Source organism: Manis pentadactyla, chromosome 15, assembly GCF_030020395.1.
Source record: "Manis pentadactyla isolate mManPen7 chromosome 15, mManPen7.hap1, whole genome shotgun sequence".
NCBI lineage: Eukaryota > Metazoa > Chordata > Mammalia > Pholidota > Manidae > Manis > Manis pentadactyla.
The window spans coordinates 66,943,170-66,965,260 of record NC_080033.1 but is presented as its reverse complement, the minus strand read 5'-3'; the positions used below and the strand labels follow the sequence as shown (position 1 = coordinate 66,965,260).

Below are 22,091 nucleotides of genomic sequence, written 5' to 3'. Positions count from 1 at the left end.
CGTCCGTCCTTCGTGTAGCCACGATGAATATGGCATCCTAGCTCCCTGCTAGAAGATACCAGCTTCCCCTGCCCAGCTTTTCTGTCTCAGGGAACTCCTTGGTGACTTCATTCCCTGGCAAGCGAATCAGCTCCCCATCCACTGTTGATCCCTCTGGTGGTCCCTGGCTTTCCTTTACGTTACAGTATACTGTTGGCCATGGAATAAAACTGAGGGAGAGTTGAAGTTACAATTTTGGAACTTACAAGGGAATTGTGGAGACCCCCTTTCTTCCCTGAATGGGCTCAGACACGGTCTTTGCCTGACTCTCTTGGTGTAGCATAAGCAGTAAACTAGCAACATTTCCTGAGCTTCAACCAACCAGCTGGTCTTGATGTCCTTTGAGGTTAAGGACCTCAAAAACTCCTCACCACCATCCTTTCTCTCCCGGAAATCTAATCTCTAGCTACATAGGAATTATGGAAGACAAAGGGCTTTGCAAGTGAATGTCCTATTAACACAGCAGGGGGAAGGCCGGCAATATTGCGATGTGATATTGTGATTTATAATAAGAAATAAATATTTAGTGTTTGTCCCTTTTCTGGCACAGAGCTTCTAAAATGCTTGGAATTTCCTAAATGATGAGAGGAAAGGTGTCTTTTATTATGTTAATGAGGTAACTGACAAACAACCTCAGATTAGAGGGTCGGAGCTCCTGGGCTGACCCATCCCCCCACCTCAGGGGAAGGGAGAGAGGCTGGGGATTGAGATCTCTCACCAGGGGCCAGTGATTTGATCAGTCATGTCTGTGTAAAGAAGCCACCATAAAAAACCAAAAGAAGGAAGTGTGGAGAGCTCCCCGGTTGGTGAACATGTGCAGATTCGGGGAGAACAGCGCACTCAGAGAGCATGGACGCTCCAGGGCCTGTGCCTATGCCTTGCCCTTTGTATCCCTGCATCTGGCTCACGATTTGTATCCTTTAATGTCTTCTGTAAAAAATTGTTAACCCGGTGAGCAAACAGGTTTCCTGAGTTCTGAGGGCCACCCTAGCAACTTAATCAAACCCGAGGAGAGGGTGGTTGGAACCTTCGATCTATAGCTGGTTGACCAGAGCACAGATGATGACCTGGGTTTGCGACTGTCATCTGAAGTGGGAGCGGGAAGGACAGTCGTGTAGGACTGAACCCTTAACCTGTGGGGTTTGATGCCATCACCAGGTAGTGTCAGAATTGAGTTAAATTGGAAGACACCCCTTGCTGGAATTGAGGACACTTTCATAGGGGTGCCAAGGTCCCATGCCCACAGCTGCTTTCTCCTTCTCTACTACCTTCCCAAACCAGAACCCAAGGACTTTGTCTTAGAGGAATGTGAGGAGGTCTCCCAGCCAGTTTGTACTTCCCCCAAGGTCAACTGGGGTCAACTCAGGTAACAAAGTCCATTCCATTACTGTACATTCCTAAACTGAAAACAGACCAACCACATGCACCCAGGAGAGGTAAATTTGCTAATCTCCTTTAGGCATGGTTAGAAGAAATTTGGGACTGATTTAATCTATTCCCTTGTAATCTCGCAATCTCTGGAGATGCCACAAACTGTTGAGTATCGAAATCAAAGTCTTGGACCTTGTTACTCAAAGTGTGCTAGAACCAGCAGCAGCTGAGAATCTGTTAGAAGTGCAAATCCTCAGGTGCTACTCCCAGACCTGTTGAATCAGATATTCCGGGGGTGGGTGCAGATTTTTTTTCTTATTGTGGTAAAATATATAATAACATTGAAATTCACCATTTAACTATTTTAAGGTATAGAATTCAGTGGCATTTAGTACATTCACAACATTGTGCAACCATGTCTTATGTGAGGGTTTCTGCCCCTGGCAAGTGGATTCAGTGAGACTGAGAAATAACAATGGAACAATCTTAGGGTAAAAGGGTTTATACCCGGCTTTATTCTCCTGGTAATAAGTGGAGCACTAGAATCACATCTGCATCCAGCAGTCTGCAGGTCTATAATCCACCTCCATCTCTGCCTCTGCCCAGAGTCCTGGGCAGAGCTCTTTATATAGTAACTCAGTCAATAATAGCTTATTGCCTATGGCGGTGGAAGCAGTAGCCTAGCAGTAGGCCAATTACATCAACAAGTAGTTTAGGGTCAGGTGAGGATTCTGGACACAGGAACTTCTATTTTCCCCACACTCCACCCCTCCAAGATTCTCACCTTACAGTCTACATGCCCTTAATCTTCCATGATGAACCCTGCATGAGAAATCTGGAGCATTGTAACCAGATTCCACAACAGCAACAGAGGCTAAAAACAACATACAGATAATAACAAAAATTGATGCAACAAGATTTTGATACAGGTAACAAAAATTGTAATAATCCTCAAGACTGAAGAGGTTATCCCAGCTGTATTCAAAACCAATTCTACTCAGATGAGTTCATGACTCACACTTTCCATGGGAAGCTAGTAGCGGTACTGATAGAGACCTCCTTGAACCCCAGCAGTAGAAGTTATTTGCTAGGGTGTGTGCCCAATCCAAAAAACCGTTAGAGGAGATTAACCTTAAAGGCAATAAGACACATGTTTTAATGCTACCAACATAGGAAAATCTTGTCCATCAGGTAGAATGCATGCAAGAGAGTGGACCTATGATAGGACCATAGCAGGAAGGGAGTCTCATCAGGGTCTAATATATCATAGCTTTACCCCTCTCCCTGTGGGGGGTTACTGAGGGGTCTGTATATAGTGCTACAGGAGGTGCATGCACTGGCCATAATGATAAAACAAAACTCCCCAGTAAGATGCTCCCACCTTCTGGTCATTTAGGATATATTACTGAGATCTTTGGAAGCTACTCTGCTGTTACTCTAGGAATTCACAAAAGGATAACTTTCCCATTTCTGAATCAGACAGAGCAATTCCACCCCACCTACATCTCAAAGATTAAGGAGACAAGCTGATATTGACTCCTGGGGTTTCTGCCAAAACCATGAATCCAAATCCACCAGCTCAGCCTGAGTATAGGAGCAGAGCATAGAGTGCTCCATGACCTGGGGGAGGGGCCTGTACCTCTCCCAGAGAAACCCACAGTTTATGTGTCTTTATTTTCTTTACTACAACTGGGCAGGCTTTCAATAGAGGAGCAGTTTTGATACCTCTGGCACCACCCCTTCATCCATCCCCAGCTCCTCCTCCATTTCTGGGGCTGATGGCACCTTTCTCTCCACACCCCTGAGTGCCTCCTGTGCTACACCCTTTACCTTCTCCACAGTGCCTCACAGCAATGCTAGCTCAGTCTTCAACAGCTCTCTTACCTTCACCTCAATACCTCACAGCTGGCATTCTCATGCAGCCTCTTCCTGTGTTTTCTTGCAAGAGTACAACCTTCTCCTCCATGGCCTTTGCGTCCTTCAAAGCACCTTGCAGCACCTCTATCTCATTCTGCAAAGAATCTTTTACCTTCTCCCCGGCACCTTGCAGTTTGCATTCTCATGCTTCCTCTCCTGTGCTTTTCACAGGGGTTCTTCTCCTTCATGGCCTTTACTTCTTCCACAGTGCCTCACAGAAATGCCATCTCATTTTTTAACAAATCTTTAATTTTCTCCATAGCACCTCACAGTGTGCTTTCTCATGTGGCCTCCTCTTATATCAATGCCATTTCATTCTTCAACAAATCCACAGCACTTCACAACTCATGTTCTCATGCTGCCATTTCTCATGTCTCTCACAAGAGCAAGTTCTACTCATCTGTAGACTTTTTTAGTTCTGTAAGAAACAGCCAATCCACAGTTCCCACTGCCTCATGGGCAGTCTCTTTCTCAAAGGATCTCCTTATAATGCCGAGGGCCACCTCTACTGCTCAGGTGTCACCTCCACCTGCCTCCAGTCCTGGGATGGGACCCAGCCCTCTAGGAGGCAAGCCGCCTCAGACCACATGCCCATTGAGGGGCACTCGAATGTCTCCCCATTCATAGGGGCAGCCCACTGAAGCACCCCTCCCATGATGGCAGCCTGTTCCATTCTTTGGTCTACGATAAATTCTGCTGGCTACGCCAGTTGTCTTGCCTGAGAGTTTCAGCCCCAAGCAAGTTCACTGTGGATTCGTGAGACCAAGAAATGACAATAGAACATTCTTTGGGTAAAAGGGCTTTTACCCAGCTTTATTCTCCTGACAATAGGTCAAGCACTGGAATTATATCTGCATCAGCAATCTGCAGGTCCATAATCCTCCTCCGTCTCTGCCTCCGCCCAGAGCACTGAGCAGAACTCTTTATATAGTGACTCTGTCAATAATAGCTTATTGCCTATGGGTGTGGGAGCAGTAACCTAGCAACAGACCAATTACATCATCAAGTAGTCTAGGGTCAGGTGAGGATAATGGCCATAGGAACTTCCATTTTTCTCACATATAGGTTTGCCTTTTTTGGACTTTTCATATAGACAGAATGCTCCAATGTGTGACCTTTTGTGTCTGGCTTCTATTATTGTGATCTTTTCAAGATCCATCCATTCTATACCATGTTATACCGTGTGTCAGCGCTTCATTTCTTTTTATGGGTTAATAATATTCTCGTGTGGCTAGACTACATTTTGATTATCATTTCATTAATTGATGGACATTCGGGTCATTTCCACTTCTGGCTATAATGAATAATGATGCAAACATCCATGTACAAGCTTTTGTTTGAACACCTGTTTTCTATTCTCTTGAGTATATACTTAGGAGTGGAATTGCTAGGTCATATGGTAACTTTATGTTTAACTTACGGAAAAACCACCCAGTGTTTTCCAAAGAGGCTGTGCTGTTTTATATTCCAACAGTTCATGAGGGTTCTGATTTCTCTACACCATGGCCATCAAATGGTGTTTCCTGGTTTTTTGATTCTAGCCATTCTAGTAGGTGTGAAATGTCATCTCATCATAGTTTTGGTTTCCTGCAGTAAATGTTCAAGTGGCCCTGTTGGTGATTCCAATGCACATGAAGTTCGAAAAAGTTGTTCAGGAACCGGTAGCATCCATTTTAGAAACTAGTTAAAGAAATACAGAATAGTAGGCCAATCAGGCCGCCTTAGTCCAATTCTACATTTTAACAAGATACTGGGTGCTCATTACACACTCCAGTGTCTGAGAAGTGCTGGTGTAGGAGGCATCCCTCAGAGCTAGCACTTCCTAATTATCATGCAAACATACTAGAGTCAGGGTCTGTGACTGATACCCCTGTTTGTCTGGTACGTTCTTGTTTGACAGTCTGGAAAAGTGAGAGGAACAAAGAATGTGAAGTCAGATAGACCCAGTTTGCAAGCCTGACTCCTTCGCTTATAAGCTAGATGATGCTGGGCTAGAGTATCCTCACTTAGAAAAAGATTAACCTCTGCATCCTGCAGACATGAGAATTAAATGACGTAGGGGTATAAGCATTCAATATGACTCGGCATGGACAAGTTTACTGACTCTTGCTCTACCTTCTTCCCCTTAGCCCTGGACGTTGTTGAGAGTTTTAGGGAGGCAGATCTCAGCTTGGCTTCCTCGCACATCACTGAGCAGCTGAGGGACTGGCTGAATGATTTGCCAGATGGTTCCCTCAAGGCAGCCAAGTCAGCAAGACAAAGCCCAGTAATGATCTCACACAGTTAACTTCTCTGGACAAAGTAAGACTAAGCACAAGGCTGGAACCATGAACTCTGTCATTTGTAGACTTGTAAGGACGTCTAAGGCTGCTTACTTTGACATGAAGTAATTTTAATGCATATTAAAGTAACTTGATGTGGTGGGTAGCTATTACTATCTCTCAGTAGAGAGGCCCCTTTTACTAGGGCATTTTCTGTGTACCATTAACTGTGCTAAGTATTCAGAAGCACAGTCATTTAAAATCTACAGAAGAGACCAGAGGTTCTCAACCAGGGACGATTTTAACTCCCCACTCCCTCCCAGGGGATGTGTAGCAGTGTCTGAAGACTTGTCAGCACTGGGGTTGGGTGCTGTTTTCCTCCAGGGGGTCAAGACCACAGGTACAGTGAAATATCCTGCAGTTAATCAAACAGCCCCCGAAAGGGAGAATTAGCCTCCCAGCAAATATCGATAATGCTGAGGTTGAGAAACGCTACCCTGGACTCAGGCACTGTACCACCGTGTCACTGACAGATGATCAAATGGGCAGGCAGACAAGTGAGGTGCAGTGCACTGCCCAGGTTACCTGGCTAGTAATGGAAGAGCAGGGTGCAAACCACACCTGGCTCAGAACTCCCGAGGCCTGAGTTTTTTCCTAAGGTTTGTTTTCAACCAGTGTTCTCCCTCAAATACAGCTTGCAACTGTACACAGGTGCTTACTCTGTGATTTCTTAAGAGGAAACTGGCCAGAAAAGGCTTTTAGACCTTTCAAACAAAGATTTTTCAACTGTCCTTTGTACAGAGTCACCTCCTGATTCCATCATTAATCATTCAACTTCCCTACTGGGATTTGGGTTAAAGAGCCAATTTTCATTTTTTGGAAGGGATGATAAAGGTGATGAAAGGGGGAAAAATTCTCCTGGAGAAGGTGTGGTCCAGTCTGGAAGTAGTGACATGTTTTGCGGTTATCTGCCCAAGGGCGGGTGGGTATTTGATGAAACAGCAGGATGTAGGGTCACTCAGTGTCACAGACAGAGGTGGTGATGCCAGGAGCTGGCAGGATAAAAAGTCACTGGTATAGTTACAGTCAGCCTCTTCCACAGAATTCATGGCAGATGGCTTTTGAGTCTCTAACTCTGCGGTATGCCAGGTGTGAAGCTGATGGTTAAACACGTGTCGTTTCATCTCATTTCAAGGCCCTAAGAAAATGTAACTATTATACCCATCGTAAAATGAAAAAGCAGCAGTTCAGAGGCCCAGGACTCTGCCAGAGGTCACCCAGTTGCCAGCGGTAAACACAGGATCAAAGCCTGCACAGTTTATCTCCACTTCACTTGACTTGCTTCCTCTCCTTTTTGAGACCTGATTAGACCTGTATAGCTACGCGATGTCTCTCTCACTCTTTCTGTTCCTTGTTCCTTTCTTTAGGGATGGGAGATATGGGAGGGAGGGGTGTATTCATAATGTGGTTGACTCTTCTGTGCATCTCCTAGAGAAGAAATTAAGCAATATCTCTTCTGTGTCCACAACCCTGGGCCTCCCCATCCATATGAGTGGATTTAGATGTGGATTATGTTGACCCTATTCCCACCTGGGAACAGTAAGAGCAGAGCGAGTATCTCACAGTTGAGCCTTGATATGGGTAGACAGTGTTGGGTATTGGAAAGGAAGCCAGGCCTACAAGTTTTTTTGTGGGTTTTTTTTTGGTGGGGGGGGGGGTAGGGGAGGAGCTTAGGGGAGGCAAGGAGGAAGGGCAGACACACCATCCATCCACCTTTAAAGGAACCGGGATGGATCCAGCAGTATTTGACCAGATGTCCAAGTCAACCCATGTATACTTTGCTTTCCTATGGCTGCTATGACAATTACCACAAACTTAGTTGCGTAAACAACGCAGACTTATTATCTTACAGTTATGAAGATCAGAGGTCTCCCTGGGCTGAAATCAAGTTGTCAGCAGGGCTACATTCCTTCTGGAGTCTCCAAGGGAGGATCCGGTCCCCTGACTTTTCCGCATTTTAGAGCTGCCCGCAGTCCTTGGCTCATGGCCCCTTCCCCTGTCTTCCAACTTCCCTGTGACTCTGACCCTCCTGCCAGACCAGCCTAGACATCCCAGGGTAAGCTCTGCATCTCAAGATGCTTACCTCAGTCACATCTGCAAAGTCCCTTTTGCCAGGCAAGGTCACACATTCCAGGGTCCAGGGATTAGATCATGTACATATTGGAGGGACCCCTATTCTGTCTCCCAGAACAGTAAGCTACTTACAACTGCCTGAGACAGCTTATTTGGCATTATTTGCTATGCAGCAGTGGATAACTAGAATAGAAATTACTGGTCGCAGCTTAGCTTCTCCTGGCTGATGCCAACTTCCATGATCAATTGATACCACTGAAATTCTTGTCATGCAGAGGATGGCAGGGGTGCCAGGCTCAAGATAACCTGGTGAGTCAGGGTAATCATAGGCTGCTTTTGGAGAACACTTATTAGTGACTGCCTGCCTTTCTCTCTTTCCATGCCCACTGCTTCAGAATGAGAAGGGCAGCCTGGGACAACCCCATGGGCATTACCCACAGCTGAGTACGGCTCTGAGGAACCCCAATTTGAAAATGCCTGTCCTAGAAGATATACATGGGCATTGTTATGGAAGGGAGATTGTTGAACCCTTAATCCAAGTGCTGACTCTCTGTTCTTTGAAATGCAGAGAGATGAGTCCTCACACATCACACTGTGAACTACAGGCCTTGAGATTTGGAAAAACAATGGCAATAATCTTACAGAAATCACTAGTAGGCTGCCCTCCGAGTCATGGGGCTCTCTGACAGCGCCACGGAGCGAAGACAATTGCCTTCTCTTCATACAGGAAACCACAGTATGTGCTGACTTTAAAGAGGGTCGAAAGCAGGTTACCTGTAATGCAGGTAATTAATGTATGCAGGATTTCCTGTCCAAACGGAGGATTGCATTTGGCAGTCATGTGAAGATATGTAAGAACCCTAAATCCCTAGTGATGAATAGATGAGTGAGAAGGTAGGTAAAAGTCTGTACAGGAAAGGATTTAGGAGAGAAAGGTATTATTGTCTTAAGATCAACAGTAAACATGCCATTCGACTAATCTTGCCTGTGCCCTGCAGGAGCATGTCCTGCCTTCTCGCTCCGTTCACCAAGAATGCAGCGAGCTGCATCTTGCACTGCAGGCATCCCAGACCTTGTGGGGAAAGGCCAACTCACCAGCCATGCTGCTGATGTTCACCAGCCGCCCCTTGGATTTCCTAAGAAGAGGCAAAAACGCCTTCGTGACTTCCACGGCCCCGAAGAAGTTCACCGCCATGCATTGTTTGTAGTCGGTCATGGGAATGAGCTCCCCGTCAGCGGGAAAGCCGATGATGCCAGCATTGTTGACCACAGCCCACAGTCCTGAGGACAGAAGGGAACAGCTCCGTTGTTGGGCGAGACTGGAGAGCAGGAGGATTTTTAACACTTTAAACTCTGGAGTCAAAAGGGCCCCTTTGAGATTTAGGATCTAAGCAGAACCCTCACACTCTGGAATCCGAGTCTCCTTGAATACCTAAACCCACTTACCTTGGAGAGCTGAATGGAGAGCAAACCAGTGATATATTAGGCAATGGTGTTTTTTTTGGAGGTATTTTCAAAGCCCTTCCCACATCCAGGTAGCTACATATTTGCTCTATCTGAGGAAGGAGGATGACACAGCACTTGAGAGGAGTCTACTCCATGTTTCTTCATCAAAGGAGTGTGTAGAGACAGCACAATATCTTTAGGACAATGCAGGCAGATATAGAAAACCTTTTCCCAAGACTAGGAAAGATTCCCTAGCCCAGGGAACAGGAAAACTATAGCAGAAATGCCAAGAGCCAAGACTGTAAGTCCCAGAGTCTTATTCCCTTCCCCAACCAGCCTGAGGCCCTTGGTTGCATCAGAAACACCAGGGTTTGTTCGAATGCCGGACCCCACCTCCAGAGACTCGGATTCGGCATATCTGGGAGTGGGGTGTGGGGGACTGAGAATCTGCATTTCTAACAAGTTCCCAGGTGCTGCTGATGCTTGGGAAACTGCTGTCCACAAGTGATTTCCAACCTTGACTGCACATTAGGATCACTTGGGGGCTTTTTTAAACCCATGTGCCAAAGCCACATCCCAGCCATTTAGGTGAGAAACTCTCGGGTGAGAGAGAGAGGAGACCTTGGCATTCATAGTCTTTAAAGTTCTCCAGCGTACAATGTACAACCAAGCTGGGGAAGCACTGCCCTCAATGTAGAAAAGAAGTAATCAAGAAAAAAAAAAAAACCACCATCCTGTGTTTGGGAGAAGGATGTCTAGAGCAGATTCTCTGAGTTCCCTGAGCTGCAGCATCATTTACAACAATGGATCTCAAGGTGTGGTCCAGAAACAGTAGCACCAGCATCAACTGAGAACTTGTTAGAAACCCAGGTTCCAGAACCTCAACTCGACAGGCTGGATCAGAAATCGTTGTCAAAGCTCAGCATCTGTGATAAAACACACCCTCCAGGAAACCTAGAGCACACTCAAGTGTGAGAACCTAACGCCAGCCCTAAGTGCGCCTTTCTGATGGCATCAAGGAGGCAAGTAACAGCCAACCTGTAGGAGGACTGGACAGAGTGTTGGACATCTCAGCAGAGGCCAGTATTGACAACAAGACCAAATGTCCTATCCCCAGGAATTCAGATGCTACCCCAGGAAAATGAGGTGAAGTTCAAAATGACTGAAATGGTTTTTGCTACATGCCGTAAAGTTAACATTGCTTGCACACCTGAGCTGGTGTTCTGACATTCCCGTACAATAATGACAAGCAGCATCAAGTGAGATGACACCTGGCACATAGCAAGAGTTCAGCGGCTAGTATGAGGATGGTGATGGGTGGGGAGGGTGGTTTTAATTCACTCAGCCTGAGCCCGCCTTTGGCAAGTCAATGTGCCAGCAGAAGCTTGAAAATGCCCTAGACCAGGGTTGGCAAATTTTTTCTATCAAAGGCCAGATAGTAAATATTTTAGCATTGCAGGTCCTACTGTCTCAACTCTGCCATTATTGCATGTAGAAGCCCCAGACTGTAAAGGAACAGCAGTGGTGATGCTCCCATAAAACTTGATTGATGGACATCGACATTTGAATTCCATATAGTTTTCATGGGTCAAAAATATTCTTCTGATATAACCATTTAAAAATGTAGTAAACCATCCTTAGCTCATGGGCTCTACAAAAATAAGTGACAGATCTATATAAACTTCTTTAAAGGACAAAGTCAAAGAGACAGGGAACAGATTAGTGATTGCCAGGACTTAGCGATGAGAATATGGCTCTAAAAAGGTAGCACAAGAGAGCCTGGTGGTGGTGGTCCAGTTTTGTATCTTGATTGTGCTGATTTTTACACAGAGCTACACGTTTTGAAATTGCACAGCTATACACACACATACACATACTTGCACATGTAGCTGGTGAAATGTGAATAAACTGTGGATTATACCAATGCCAATTTCCTGGTTTTGATATTATACTATATTTATTTAACATGTTAACGCTGGCAGAGGCTTGGCAAAGGGAACAAAGGATCTCTCTGTACATTTCTTTGCAACTCCCTATAAATCTACAATTACTTCTAAAAAAAATGTTTAAAGAAAAAACAGTCAGGGCCATAGTTTGCCAACTCCTGCCATAGAATTCCAAGCTGCTAATAAGCTCGTTATGCTTGTAGGACTTATTAATATGAGTTTTTAAAGTAATGAATAACATGTTAATACTAATTTAATAAATTCTCTGTAGGAACACAGCACAATTGCTGGACTTTTTTAAAAATAAGGTATCATTGATGTACAATCTTACGAAGGTTTCACATGAGCAACTTTGTGATTACTACATTCACCCATATTGTCAAGTCTCCCCCCAACCCCCACCCCATTGCAGTCACTGTCCATCAGCTTGGTAAGATGCCACACAGTCAGTCACTACTTGTCTTCTCTGTACTACACTGTCTTCCCTGTGAGCACCCCCCCCACCATGTGTGCCAATCATAATACCCCTCAGTCCCCTTTTCCCTTCCTCCCAATCCAGCCTTCCCCACCCCTCCCCTTTGGTAGCCTCTAGTCCCTTCTTGTAGACTGAGTCTGCTGCTATTTTGTTCCTTCAGTTTTGCTTCATTGTTATACTCCACAAATGAGTGAAATCACTTGGTACTTGTCTTTCTCCACCTGGATTATTTCACTAAGCATAATACCCTCTAGCTCCAATCCATGTTATTGCAATGGTAGGATTTGTTTTCCCCTTATGGCTGAATAATATTCCACTGTATATATGTACCATATCTTCTTTATCCATTCATCTACTGATGGACACTTAGGTTGCTTCCATATCTTGGCTATTGTAAATAGTGCTGTGATAAACATAGGGGTGCATATGTCTTTTTGAATCTGGGATCTTGTTTTCTTTGGGTAAATTCCTAGGAGTGGAATTCCTGGGTCAAATGGTATTTCTATTTTTAGTTTTCTGTGGACCCTCCATAATGCTTTCCACAATGGTTTAAGTAATTTACATCCCCACCAACAGTGGGGTTCCCCTTTCTCCACATCCTCACCAGCATTTGTTGCTCCTTGTCTTTTTGATGTTGGCCATCCTAAGTAGTGTGAGGTTATATCTGTGGTTTTAATTTGCATTAAATTAAATGTGGAGCATCTTTTCATGTGCCTGTTGGCCATGAATTTCTTCCTTGGAGAAGTGTCTGTTGATATCCTCTGCCCATTTTTTAATCGGGTTATTACCTTTTTGGTTGTTGAGGCTTGTGAGTTCTTTATATATTTTGGGTGTTAACCCCTTGTCAGATATGTCATTTACAAATATATTCTCCCATACTGTAGCATGTCTTTTTGTTCTACTGATGGTGTCCTTTGCTGTATAGAAGCTTTTTAGTACAATGTAGTCCCATTTGTTCATTTTTGCTCGTTTCCCTTGCCCAAGGAGATGTATTCAGAAAAAAGTTGCTCAGGTTTATGTTCAAGAGAGTTTTGCCTGTTTTCTTCTAAGAGTTTTATGGTTTCATGACTTATATTCAGGTCTTTGATCCATTTGGAGTTTACTTTGTGTATGGAGTTAGACAATAATCCAGTTTCATTCTCTTACATGCAGCTGTCCAGTTTTGCCAACACCAGTTTTTGAAGAGGCTGTCATTTCCCCTTTGTATATCCATGGCTCCTTTATCATATATCAATTGGCCATACACATGTGGGTTTATATCTGGGCTCTTTATTCTGTTCCATTGATCTATGGGTCTGTTCTTGTGCCAGTACCAAATTGTCTTGATTACTATGGCTTTGTAGTAGAGCTTGAAGTTAGGGAGCATAATCCCCCCAGCTTTATTCTTCCTTCTCAGGAATGCTTTGGCTATTCAGGGTCTTTTGTGGTTCCATATGAATTTTAGAACTATTTGTTGTAGTTCACTGAAGAATGCTATTGGTATTTTGATAGGGATTGCACTGAATCTGTAGATTGCTTTAAGCAGGACGGCCATTTTGACAATATCAATTCTTCCTATCCATGAGCATGGGATGTATTTCCATTTATTGGTGTCCTCTTTAATTTCTCTCATGAGTGTCTTGTAGTTTTCAGGCTTTAGGTCTTGCACCTCCTTGGCTAGATTTATTCCTAGGTATTTTATTATTTTTGATGCAATTGTGAATGGAATTGTTTTCCTGATTTCTCTTTCTGCTAGTTCATCGTTAGTGTATAGGAATGCAACAGATTTCTATGTATTGATCTTGTATCCCACAACTTTGCTGAATTCAGATATTAGTTCTAGTAGTTTTGGTGTGGATTCTTTAGGATTTTCTATGTACAATATCATGTTATCCGCAAACAGTTACAGTTTAACTTCTTTCTTACCAAGCTGGATGCCCTTTATTTCTTTGTGTTGTCTGATTGCCGTGGCTCGGACCTCCAGTACTATGTTGAATAAAAGTGGGGAGAGTGGGCATCCTTGTCTTGTTCCCAATCTTAAAGGAAAAACTTTCAGCTTCTCGCTGTTCAGTATGATGTTGGCTGTGGGTTTGTCATATATGGCCTTTATTATGTTGAGGTACTTGCCCTCCATATCTGTTTTGTTGAGAGTTTTTACCATGAATGGATGTTGAATTTTGTCAAATGCTTTTTCAGCATCTGTGGTTTTTGTCCTTTTTGTTGATGTGGTGGATGATGTTGATGGATTTTTGAATGTTGTACCATCCTTGCATCCCTGGAATAAATCCTACTTGATCATGATGGATAATCTTCTTTATGTATTTTTGAATTCAGTTTGCTAATATTTTGTTGAGTATTTTTGCATCTATCTTTATCAGGGATATTGGTCTGTAATTTTCTTTTTTGTGGTGTCTTTGCCTGGTTTTGGTGTTAGAGTGATACTGGCCTCATAGAATGAGTTTGAAAGTATTCCCTCCTCTTCTACTTTTTGGAAAACTTTAAGCAGGATGGGTATTAGGTCTTCACCAAATGATAAAATTCAGCAGTAAAGCCATCTGGTCTAGGGGTTTTGTTCTTAGGTAATTTTTTTTATTACCAATTCAATTTCATTGCTGGTAGTTGGTCTGGTCAGATTTTCTCTTTCTTCCCAGGTCAGTCTTAGAAAGTTGTATTTTTCTAGAAAGGTGTCCATTTCTCCTAGGTTATCCAATATGTTAGCATATAATTCTTCATAGTATTCTCTAAAAATTCTTTGTATTTCTGTGGTGTCAGTAGTGATTTTTCCTTTCTCATTTCTGATTATGTTTATGTGTGTACACTCTCTGTTTTTCTTGATACATCTGTCTAGGGGTTTATCTATTTTGTTTATTTTCTTGAAGAACTAACTCCTGCTTTCATTGATTCTTTCTATTATTTTACTCTTTTCAATTTTATTTATTTCTGCTCTGATCTTTATTATGTCCCTCCTTCTACTGACTTAGGGCCTCCTTTGTTGTTCTTTTTCTAGTTTCATTAATTGTGAGTTTAGACTGTTCATATGAGATTGTTCTTCTTTCCTGAGGTAAGCCTGTATTACAGTATCCTTCCTTCTTAGCATGGCCTTCGCTGCATCCCACAGATTTTGCAGTGTTGAGTTATTGTTGTCATTTGTCTCCATATATTGCTTGATCTCTGTTTTATTTGGTCATTGATCCATTGATTATTTAGGAGCATGTTGTTAATCCTCCATGTGTTTTGGGGCTTTTTTTGTTTTCTTTGCGTAATTTATTTCTAGTTTCATACCTTTGTGGTCTGAGAAGCTGTTTGGTACAATTTCAATCCTTCTGAATTTACTGAGGGTCTTTTTGTGGCCTAGTATATGATCTATTCTTGAAAATGTTCCATGTGCACTTGAGAAGAATGTGTATCCAGCTGCTTTTGGGTGGAGTGTTCCATAGATGTCTGTTAGGTCCACCTATTCTAGTGTGTTGTTCAGGGCCTCTGACTCCTTACTTATTGTCTGTCTGGTAGATCTGTCTTTTGGAGTGAGTAGTGTGTTTAAGTCTCCTAAAATGAATGCATTACATTATATTTCTCCCTTTAATTCTGTTAGTATTTGTTTCACATATGTAGGTGCTCCTATGTTGGGTGCATAGATGTTTATAATGGTTATATCCTCCAGTTGGACTGACCCCTTTATCATTATGTAATGTCCTTCTTTGTCTCTTGTTACTTACTTTGTTTTGAAGTCTATTTTGTCTGATATAAGTCCTGCTGCTCCTACTTTTCTCTCCCTATTATTTGCATGAAATATCTTTTTCCATTCCCTTCACTTTTAGTCTGTGTATGTCTTTGGGTTTGAAGTGAGTCTCTTATAAGCAGCATATAGATGGGTCTTGCTCTTATTCATTCAGTGACTCTATGTCTTTTGATTGGTGCATTCAGACCATTTACATTTAGGGTGATTATCGATAGATTTATACTTATTGCCATTGCAGGCTTTAGATTTGTGGTTACCAAAGGTTCAAGGGTACCTTCTTTACTATCTAACAGTCTAAATTAACTCACTTATTATGCTATTTCAAACACACTCTAAAGGTTCTTTTTTTCCTCCCTTCTTTTTCTTCCTCCTCCACTCTTTTTTATATATTAGGTGTCATATTTTTTACTCTTTGTGTATCCCTTGACTGATTTTGGGGGTAGTTGATTTGATTTTGCAGTTGCTTAATAATTTATTAATTAATTGGTCTACTTCCTTTACTGTGGTTTTATTTTCTCTGGTAACAGCTATTTAGCCTTAGGAGCATGCATCTATAGCAGTCCCTCCAAAATACATCATAGAGATGGTTTGTGGGAGGTAAATTCCCTCAACTTTTGCCTATTTGGAAAGAGTTTAATCTCTGCTTCAAATTTAAATGATAATCTTGCCTTGTAGAGTATTCTTGATTCAAGGCCCTTCTGTTTCATGGCATTAAATATATCATGCCACTCCCTTCTGGCCTGTAAGTTTTCTGATGAGAAGTCTGATGGTAGCCTGATGGGTTTTCCTTTGTAGTGTGTGATCTTTTTTCTCTTTCTGGCTGTTTTTAATACTGTGTCCTTGTCCTTAATCTTTGCCATTTTAATTATTATATGTGTTGGTGTTGTCTTCTTGGTCCCTTGTGTTGGGAGATCTTTGCACTTCCATGGCCTGAGAGACTATTTCTTTCCCCAAATTGGGGAAGGTTCAGCAATTAGTTTCTCAAAGACACTTTCTACCCCTTTTTCTCTCTCTTCTTCTGGTATCCCTATAATGCAAATATTGTTCCATTTGGATTGGTCACACAGTTCTCTTAATATTCTTTCATTCCTAGAGATCCTTTTTTCTCTCTCTGCCTCAACTTCTTTGTATTCCTGTTCTCTAATTTCTATTTCATTTACCATCTTCTCTACCTCATCTAATCTGCTTTTAAAGCCCTCCATTATGTGTTTCATTTCAGATACTGTAATTTTCAAAGTTTCTATCTCTTTCTTGAAATCCTCCCTGACATCTTGAATACTTTTCTGTAGCTCTGTGAGCATGTTTATAATTTTTATTTTGAAATCTTTATCAGGAAGATTGGTGATTTCAGTTTCACTTGGCCCTCCTTCTGGTGATTGTGGGATTTGGGTTTGTACCAAGTTCTTTTGCCATTTCATATTTGTAATAAATAATATGGAATAATAACTTTGTGTAGGTGACACCCTCTAGTGCCCAGAAGCTCTACTCTCTGGACCTGCACAGCACCTGGAGCGATGGTGGGGGTCACAGGTGAGCAGAACCAGTGCCTGCTGGGAGGAAAGAGTTCTTTCCTGCTTCCAGACTGCAGTGCCTGCCTCCACTGCCAGGGCCAGTGCACCAAGCACACAAGGAGGAGCCTCTGTGTCACACCCCTGTAGCTGCCATAGGCGGGGCTGCCCTCGGGATGGCCTGGCGCAATGATAGGGGCAGCAGGTTTGCAAATAGATGCCAGCCAGATACAAGGAGCTGCAGGCTGTGTATCATGGTGGGAGCCACAGCAGGCGTTGCCAGCAGGGGGATGGTGTACCTGAAGCTTCTGAAAGTTCCCAACCTGCTAGGCTGAGTGCACTGGGATGATTTTGTCCACCTGTCCTTTCTCCTGAGCAGCAAGTTCTGTGTAATCCTTGACCCATTAGCAGCCCTCTCACTATTAGAAAGCTTTTCAGAGTGCCCACCTTTCTTTTGTCCCAGAGTGGCTGGTTCTGGGTATCTGTTCTCCACAAGTGGATGGAATCTCAGTCTCTCCAAGTATTCTGCCTGTCTTTACTTTCTAACCCCACTAATCTCCAGAACACCATGTAATGTAGGTTCATGCTCCCAGAGCAGATCTCCAGGGCTGGGTGTTCAGCAGTCCTAGGCCTCCACCCTCTCCCTGCTCTGTTTCTCTTCCTCCTGCCAGTGAGCTAGGGTTGGAGGATGGCTTGGGTCCCACCAGATCACAGCTTTTCTACTTTACCCTTTTCTGTGAGGTCTTCTCTTTCCCCAGATGTAGGCAGTCTGTCGCAGTCTTCTTTCCAGTCACTCTTTCAGGATTAGTTGTATTTGCTATATTTTCATATTATATTTGGTTTTAGGAGGAGGTTTCTATCTCAATTCTCATGCTGCCATCCTTCAGCCTCTCTGATTGCTGGCCTTCTAATAGGGCCTGAGGTTTTCTGGTTTATCTACATGTTCCAGATGGCTAATCTTTCTTGATGACTTTAAACTCCCTCTATCAGGTCCTCATTATTTTATAATTCACTGTTTATTGTAAATAGTTATACCTCATTGCCTGTATAATAAAATGTACACATGAGGTTCAAAAAATAAACTACATATCTATTGAAAATAAACTCCCCTACTTCACTGTTCCATGTTGTCTTTGACTTGAGAGGTTAAAGTCGAGAGAGATCTCAAGGGGAGCAAGCAAAACATGTACTGGGCATTCTGTTTCAGAAGAGCACTGCTGTCTAGAGCACTGGCCCCGAACAGCGTGGGCTCACACCTTGAAAGCAGACTTGCCACACCCCTTCCTCCCTGCACACGGCCATGGTATTTCTGTATCTGGAACCCACTGCTTTATCATTCCTGATGGTCAACGCTGCCACCCCTGGGCCTCACTGGCCAGTGGGGGGGGTGTCTTTATTGACTATCTCCTTGAGGAAAACACTATGTAGTCACCCTTATAAGAGAGCCAGATCAGCCTATCAGACAGCAAAAGACCAGACCAAGAAAGCTACCTTTCTAGAAAATGACTATGCATTGCTAAGCTTGCTGAAAATTAATCCCTAATAAGCAACTATCTATTTTTTGCTCATCCTCTCATTTCTTAGGTGTTTATTAAGTATTTACTGTATGCCAGGAACTGTGCTTCATGTTGAATGAAGGGAAGTAAGAGCCTTACTAAATGCTTGCTTCATGCCAGGGACTCTTCTAAGTGCTTTCTATACAATAACTACTCTTCAACTAGCAAGTGAAGCAGATAGCATTGTTCTCTTTTTGTTGGGATTGTCAGCTGTAAAGAGGATGTAAGCAGGAAGTGCTTGAGGCCTCCACTGCCTCCAGAAAGGTCCAGCACAGAAGAAAGGAGAGCTGAGAAATGGACACTAGGTCCTGATGCCATTGCTTAAGTACCTGGATCCAGAAACGCCTGAAGCCAACTGATTTCTTCAGTTACATAAGCAGATACATTCCCTTTATGCTTAGCAGTTTTGAATTGGGCTGTGTCACTTGTATCTGAAAGAATCCTGATGGAAACGTGGTTCTGGTTCTCAAGGAGCCTAGTGGTAGGGAGTGTGGGGTGGACAGATATTTATAGTAATGCAGTAGTACTAGTGTGTGCAAGGTGTTAACAGGTGAGGGTCCAGAAGAAGTGAATGATGGAACCTGGACTACCAGGAACATCACACAAGAGATTATGTTTGGGCCAGGTCTCCCATGGGAGTAGAGTCTGCAGCCAGACAAAGTGGGGTCTCAGTAAAAGGGAACGGAGGCCAGAGGGAAATTTTGGTAAGAAGATGCTGGATATGCAAAGATGTGAACTAAAACATTGTGTTCTAGAAACAATCCACAATTTACTGAGTGGACCAGTAGGTTTTGCGGATGAAGGTTTGCTGGGCTGATATCCTGAGAGGCCTTCAAACCTTTATTAAAGGGCTTAGGTTTTGTTTGTTGGCAGAGAACCACTGAACCAGCCAACGAGACAAAGCAAAACACCTACCACAGGCCTGGCTCATAGGAGGTGCCCACGGCATGGAGGCTGTTTGTCAAGGTTTTTCGGAGATGGATGACATGGTAAGATGTGCACCTTGTAGTGATTACTCTCTGTTTGGAAAGTATTGGGGAAGGAGGCCACTGCAGGACTCAGGTGGGACATGAGGGCCTGCCCCAAGCCATAGCTGCTGGAGATGGTAGGGAGGGGCTGAGACGATAAAGATCTAGAGGCAGAATTGACAGGATTCAGGACCAATAGGATGCAGGCATGTAGGTAGGATGCAGGGATGTAGGGCCAGCTGTGGGAATCAGTGACCCTCCCCCCGGGTTGCCGGCTTGAATATTAGGTGGCAGTGCCAGTATCTGAGCTGTGGAATGCAGGAGGGTAAGCTGACTTGTAGACTGGCAGCTGGGGAGAAGAGAATGTGGTCAGTTTTTGAGAAAACAAGGTAAAAAATGTTACTTATAATAAGCCTGGACATCGGCAAGAGAGTTAGGTTGATAATACATTATTTGAAATTACTGGCATAAATTTCAGTGTTTCTCCACTCTGATGGAACATTAGCATCACCCGGGAAGCTTTAAAATATACCGACATCTGGGACCCCTAATTAGGATCTTCTTTACCTCTGACATGCCCAGCAAAAGAAGAGGAACAGCACCAACCTCATTGTTGAAGAACTAGCTGAGTCATTGTATGTAGGTACTGACTTAATTGGTTGGGGCGGGTACCCAGGCTGGGTCGGCCTTCATCATTTCTTAAGGGGCCCCACATAACTTCCCTTTTGCACTGGGCCCTCCAAGTTATGCAGCCCACCCTGCACCCAAGCATGGGTATTTTCAAACACTACCAGGTGATTCTAACATGCAACAGGTTGAGAATTCCTAGTACAAGGAGAGAATAGCGTATCCCAGGAAGTGTAGAGTGGGAAGTTTGGGGGTGGAGCCCTTGGAAACATCCATGGGGAGTGGGAAAGACAGAGGGAGAGGTTCACGCAGGAGGAGCAGAAACAATGACTATAGAACTCAGAAGGCAATATTGGTCTGGAGACCCTAAAGCTGAGGCAAAGGAGGGTGAGCAACACGTTTAAATTCTGCAAAGAGGTGAAGAGCTTGACATTCAGGATAATTATGATTAGCTTGGCCAGACCAGTCAGAGAGGCATGGTGACAGCCAATGCCAGACTGAAGGGGGAGAAGTGACAACTGAGGGCAGCAGGGCTCCAAAGAGCTTGGCCATGAAATAGCAGAAGAGAAAGGTCAGCGGCTAAGGGAGGACCTTAATCCCTGAGCTATGTTTTTTTAAGACTGACATGTTAACGTTGTTGAGAGGAGAGCAATGGGACGGGGGTATGGAGCAGGAGGGTAATAATGGGAGAGTGACCAAGCAGATTTGGAAGGGATGGGATAAAGAATTCTGTATGTCCAGTGAGGATGGACCACACCTGAGCCATTCCCAATGTCTTCATGTTTCCAAGAGGCCCCAGCATGTTGTAGGTGCTTAGGACAGGTATCTTAAGGCACAGTGGAAATTAGAGGCTGCAACCAGTGTTGGGTGTTTGCAAGGAGGGCAATGGGGGGCACAGGTGGCTGAAGACAATACCTCTGTTCTGCACCTTCTCCACCACCTTGCTGTAGGCGTCTTTTATCTGCTGCGGGTCCGTGATGTCTAGCTGGAGCACAGAGAGGCTCTTGGAGCACGTTCTTCGCAGTTCCTCTGCCCCTGATCCCTTTTCATTCAGAACTCCAGCAAACACCGTGAAGCCCAGCGCATCCAGATACTTGGACAAAGCATGGCCGATCCCGGAATCACTACCTGCAATATAAAATAGGCTCTAACCGAGTGGCAGGAGAAATTATTTAATAAGGAAAGCACTACCTGCGATTTATGATTTATCCTTGTTCTCTGAAGAGAGCGGGTCTTGAGGAAGTTCATCCACTAAGTAGAAAAATGGGCAGAGAAGCCAAAACAGATTAATTTCTCTGTATAAAATAAGGGCAGGGAGGTAAAATTTGGCGTGGGGCCTAAGTGGAAGGAGAAACACTGATGGAGGGATGGCCCCAGGAGGGGCTGGTGGCCAGAGAAATCAGGAGGGAAAAACTAAGACAGTTAGTGGAATTTTTGTAGGACTCTCTGCAGTGCAATATTTGATGGAATCACCATCACACCATGGAATCTTCAGTAAAATGTTCCTTACAAACTACTACTTAGGAGCTGGTTTTGCTTTTAGAGATGTAACAAAATGTTGGATCCTGCTTCAAAGCGGACACAGGGTAATAACGCAGGCTGTCCACTGGGACCATTCCTTCTGGATTCCGAGAGATGGAGGCTCATGGCGACCTGCCCTTCGCATCTCCCCAGAACCTTTTCCCTAGCCATGGCCTTCTCCCAAGCCATTGGATAGACATCAGCCCTAGAAAGAAACCTGCAATAGAACCAGACAGGAAGCCCCAAGTGCATTGCTTTGTGAAAATAGGGAATTTTTAAAGGTAAAATATGTGCCAGGCCTTTCAGAATTTGAAATGGGAGTTGACCCAACCCAGTCTGGAGGAAATTATGGATCCTAGAAAAATTGTCTTGCACCCACAAGTAAAATGTAGACGTCGGAAATTCTGAAGATGAATACAACATGGACAGAGAATCACCCTTTGAGCTATATCAGAATAAATGTGTAACTGTTAATATGTCTCTACAGCTCTAAAGATAAGAAATCAACTCCACAGTGGGTGTGTCACATGGTCTTTCTGGTAACCCTTAAGAGATCTCTCTTAGCAGCGGCATATAGTCAGGCATTCCGCTAAGAACTGAAAGAC

The 22,091-nt window shown here is 43.7% G+C and overlaps 1 protein-coding gene across 1 annotated transcript in view; it reads right to left on the bottom strand.

Annotated features, from left to right (window-relative positions):
- Positions 1 to 22,091, bottom strand: part of HSD17B2 (hydroxysteroid 17-beta dehydrogenase 2) — a 61,224-nt gene that overhangs the window by 12,262 nt on the left and 26,871 nt on the right. The window contains exons 2-3 of the mRNA XM_036909365.2: positions 20,881 to 21,093; positions 8,817 to 9,002 (exon numbers count right to left, since the gene is read on the bottom strand). Coding sequence (XP_036765260.2) covers positions 8,817 to 9,002; positions 20,881 to 21,093 — 399 coding nt within the window. The remainder of the gene's footprint in view (positions 1 to 8,816; positions 9,003 to 20,880; positions 21,094 to 22,091) is intronic.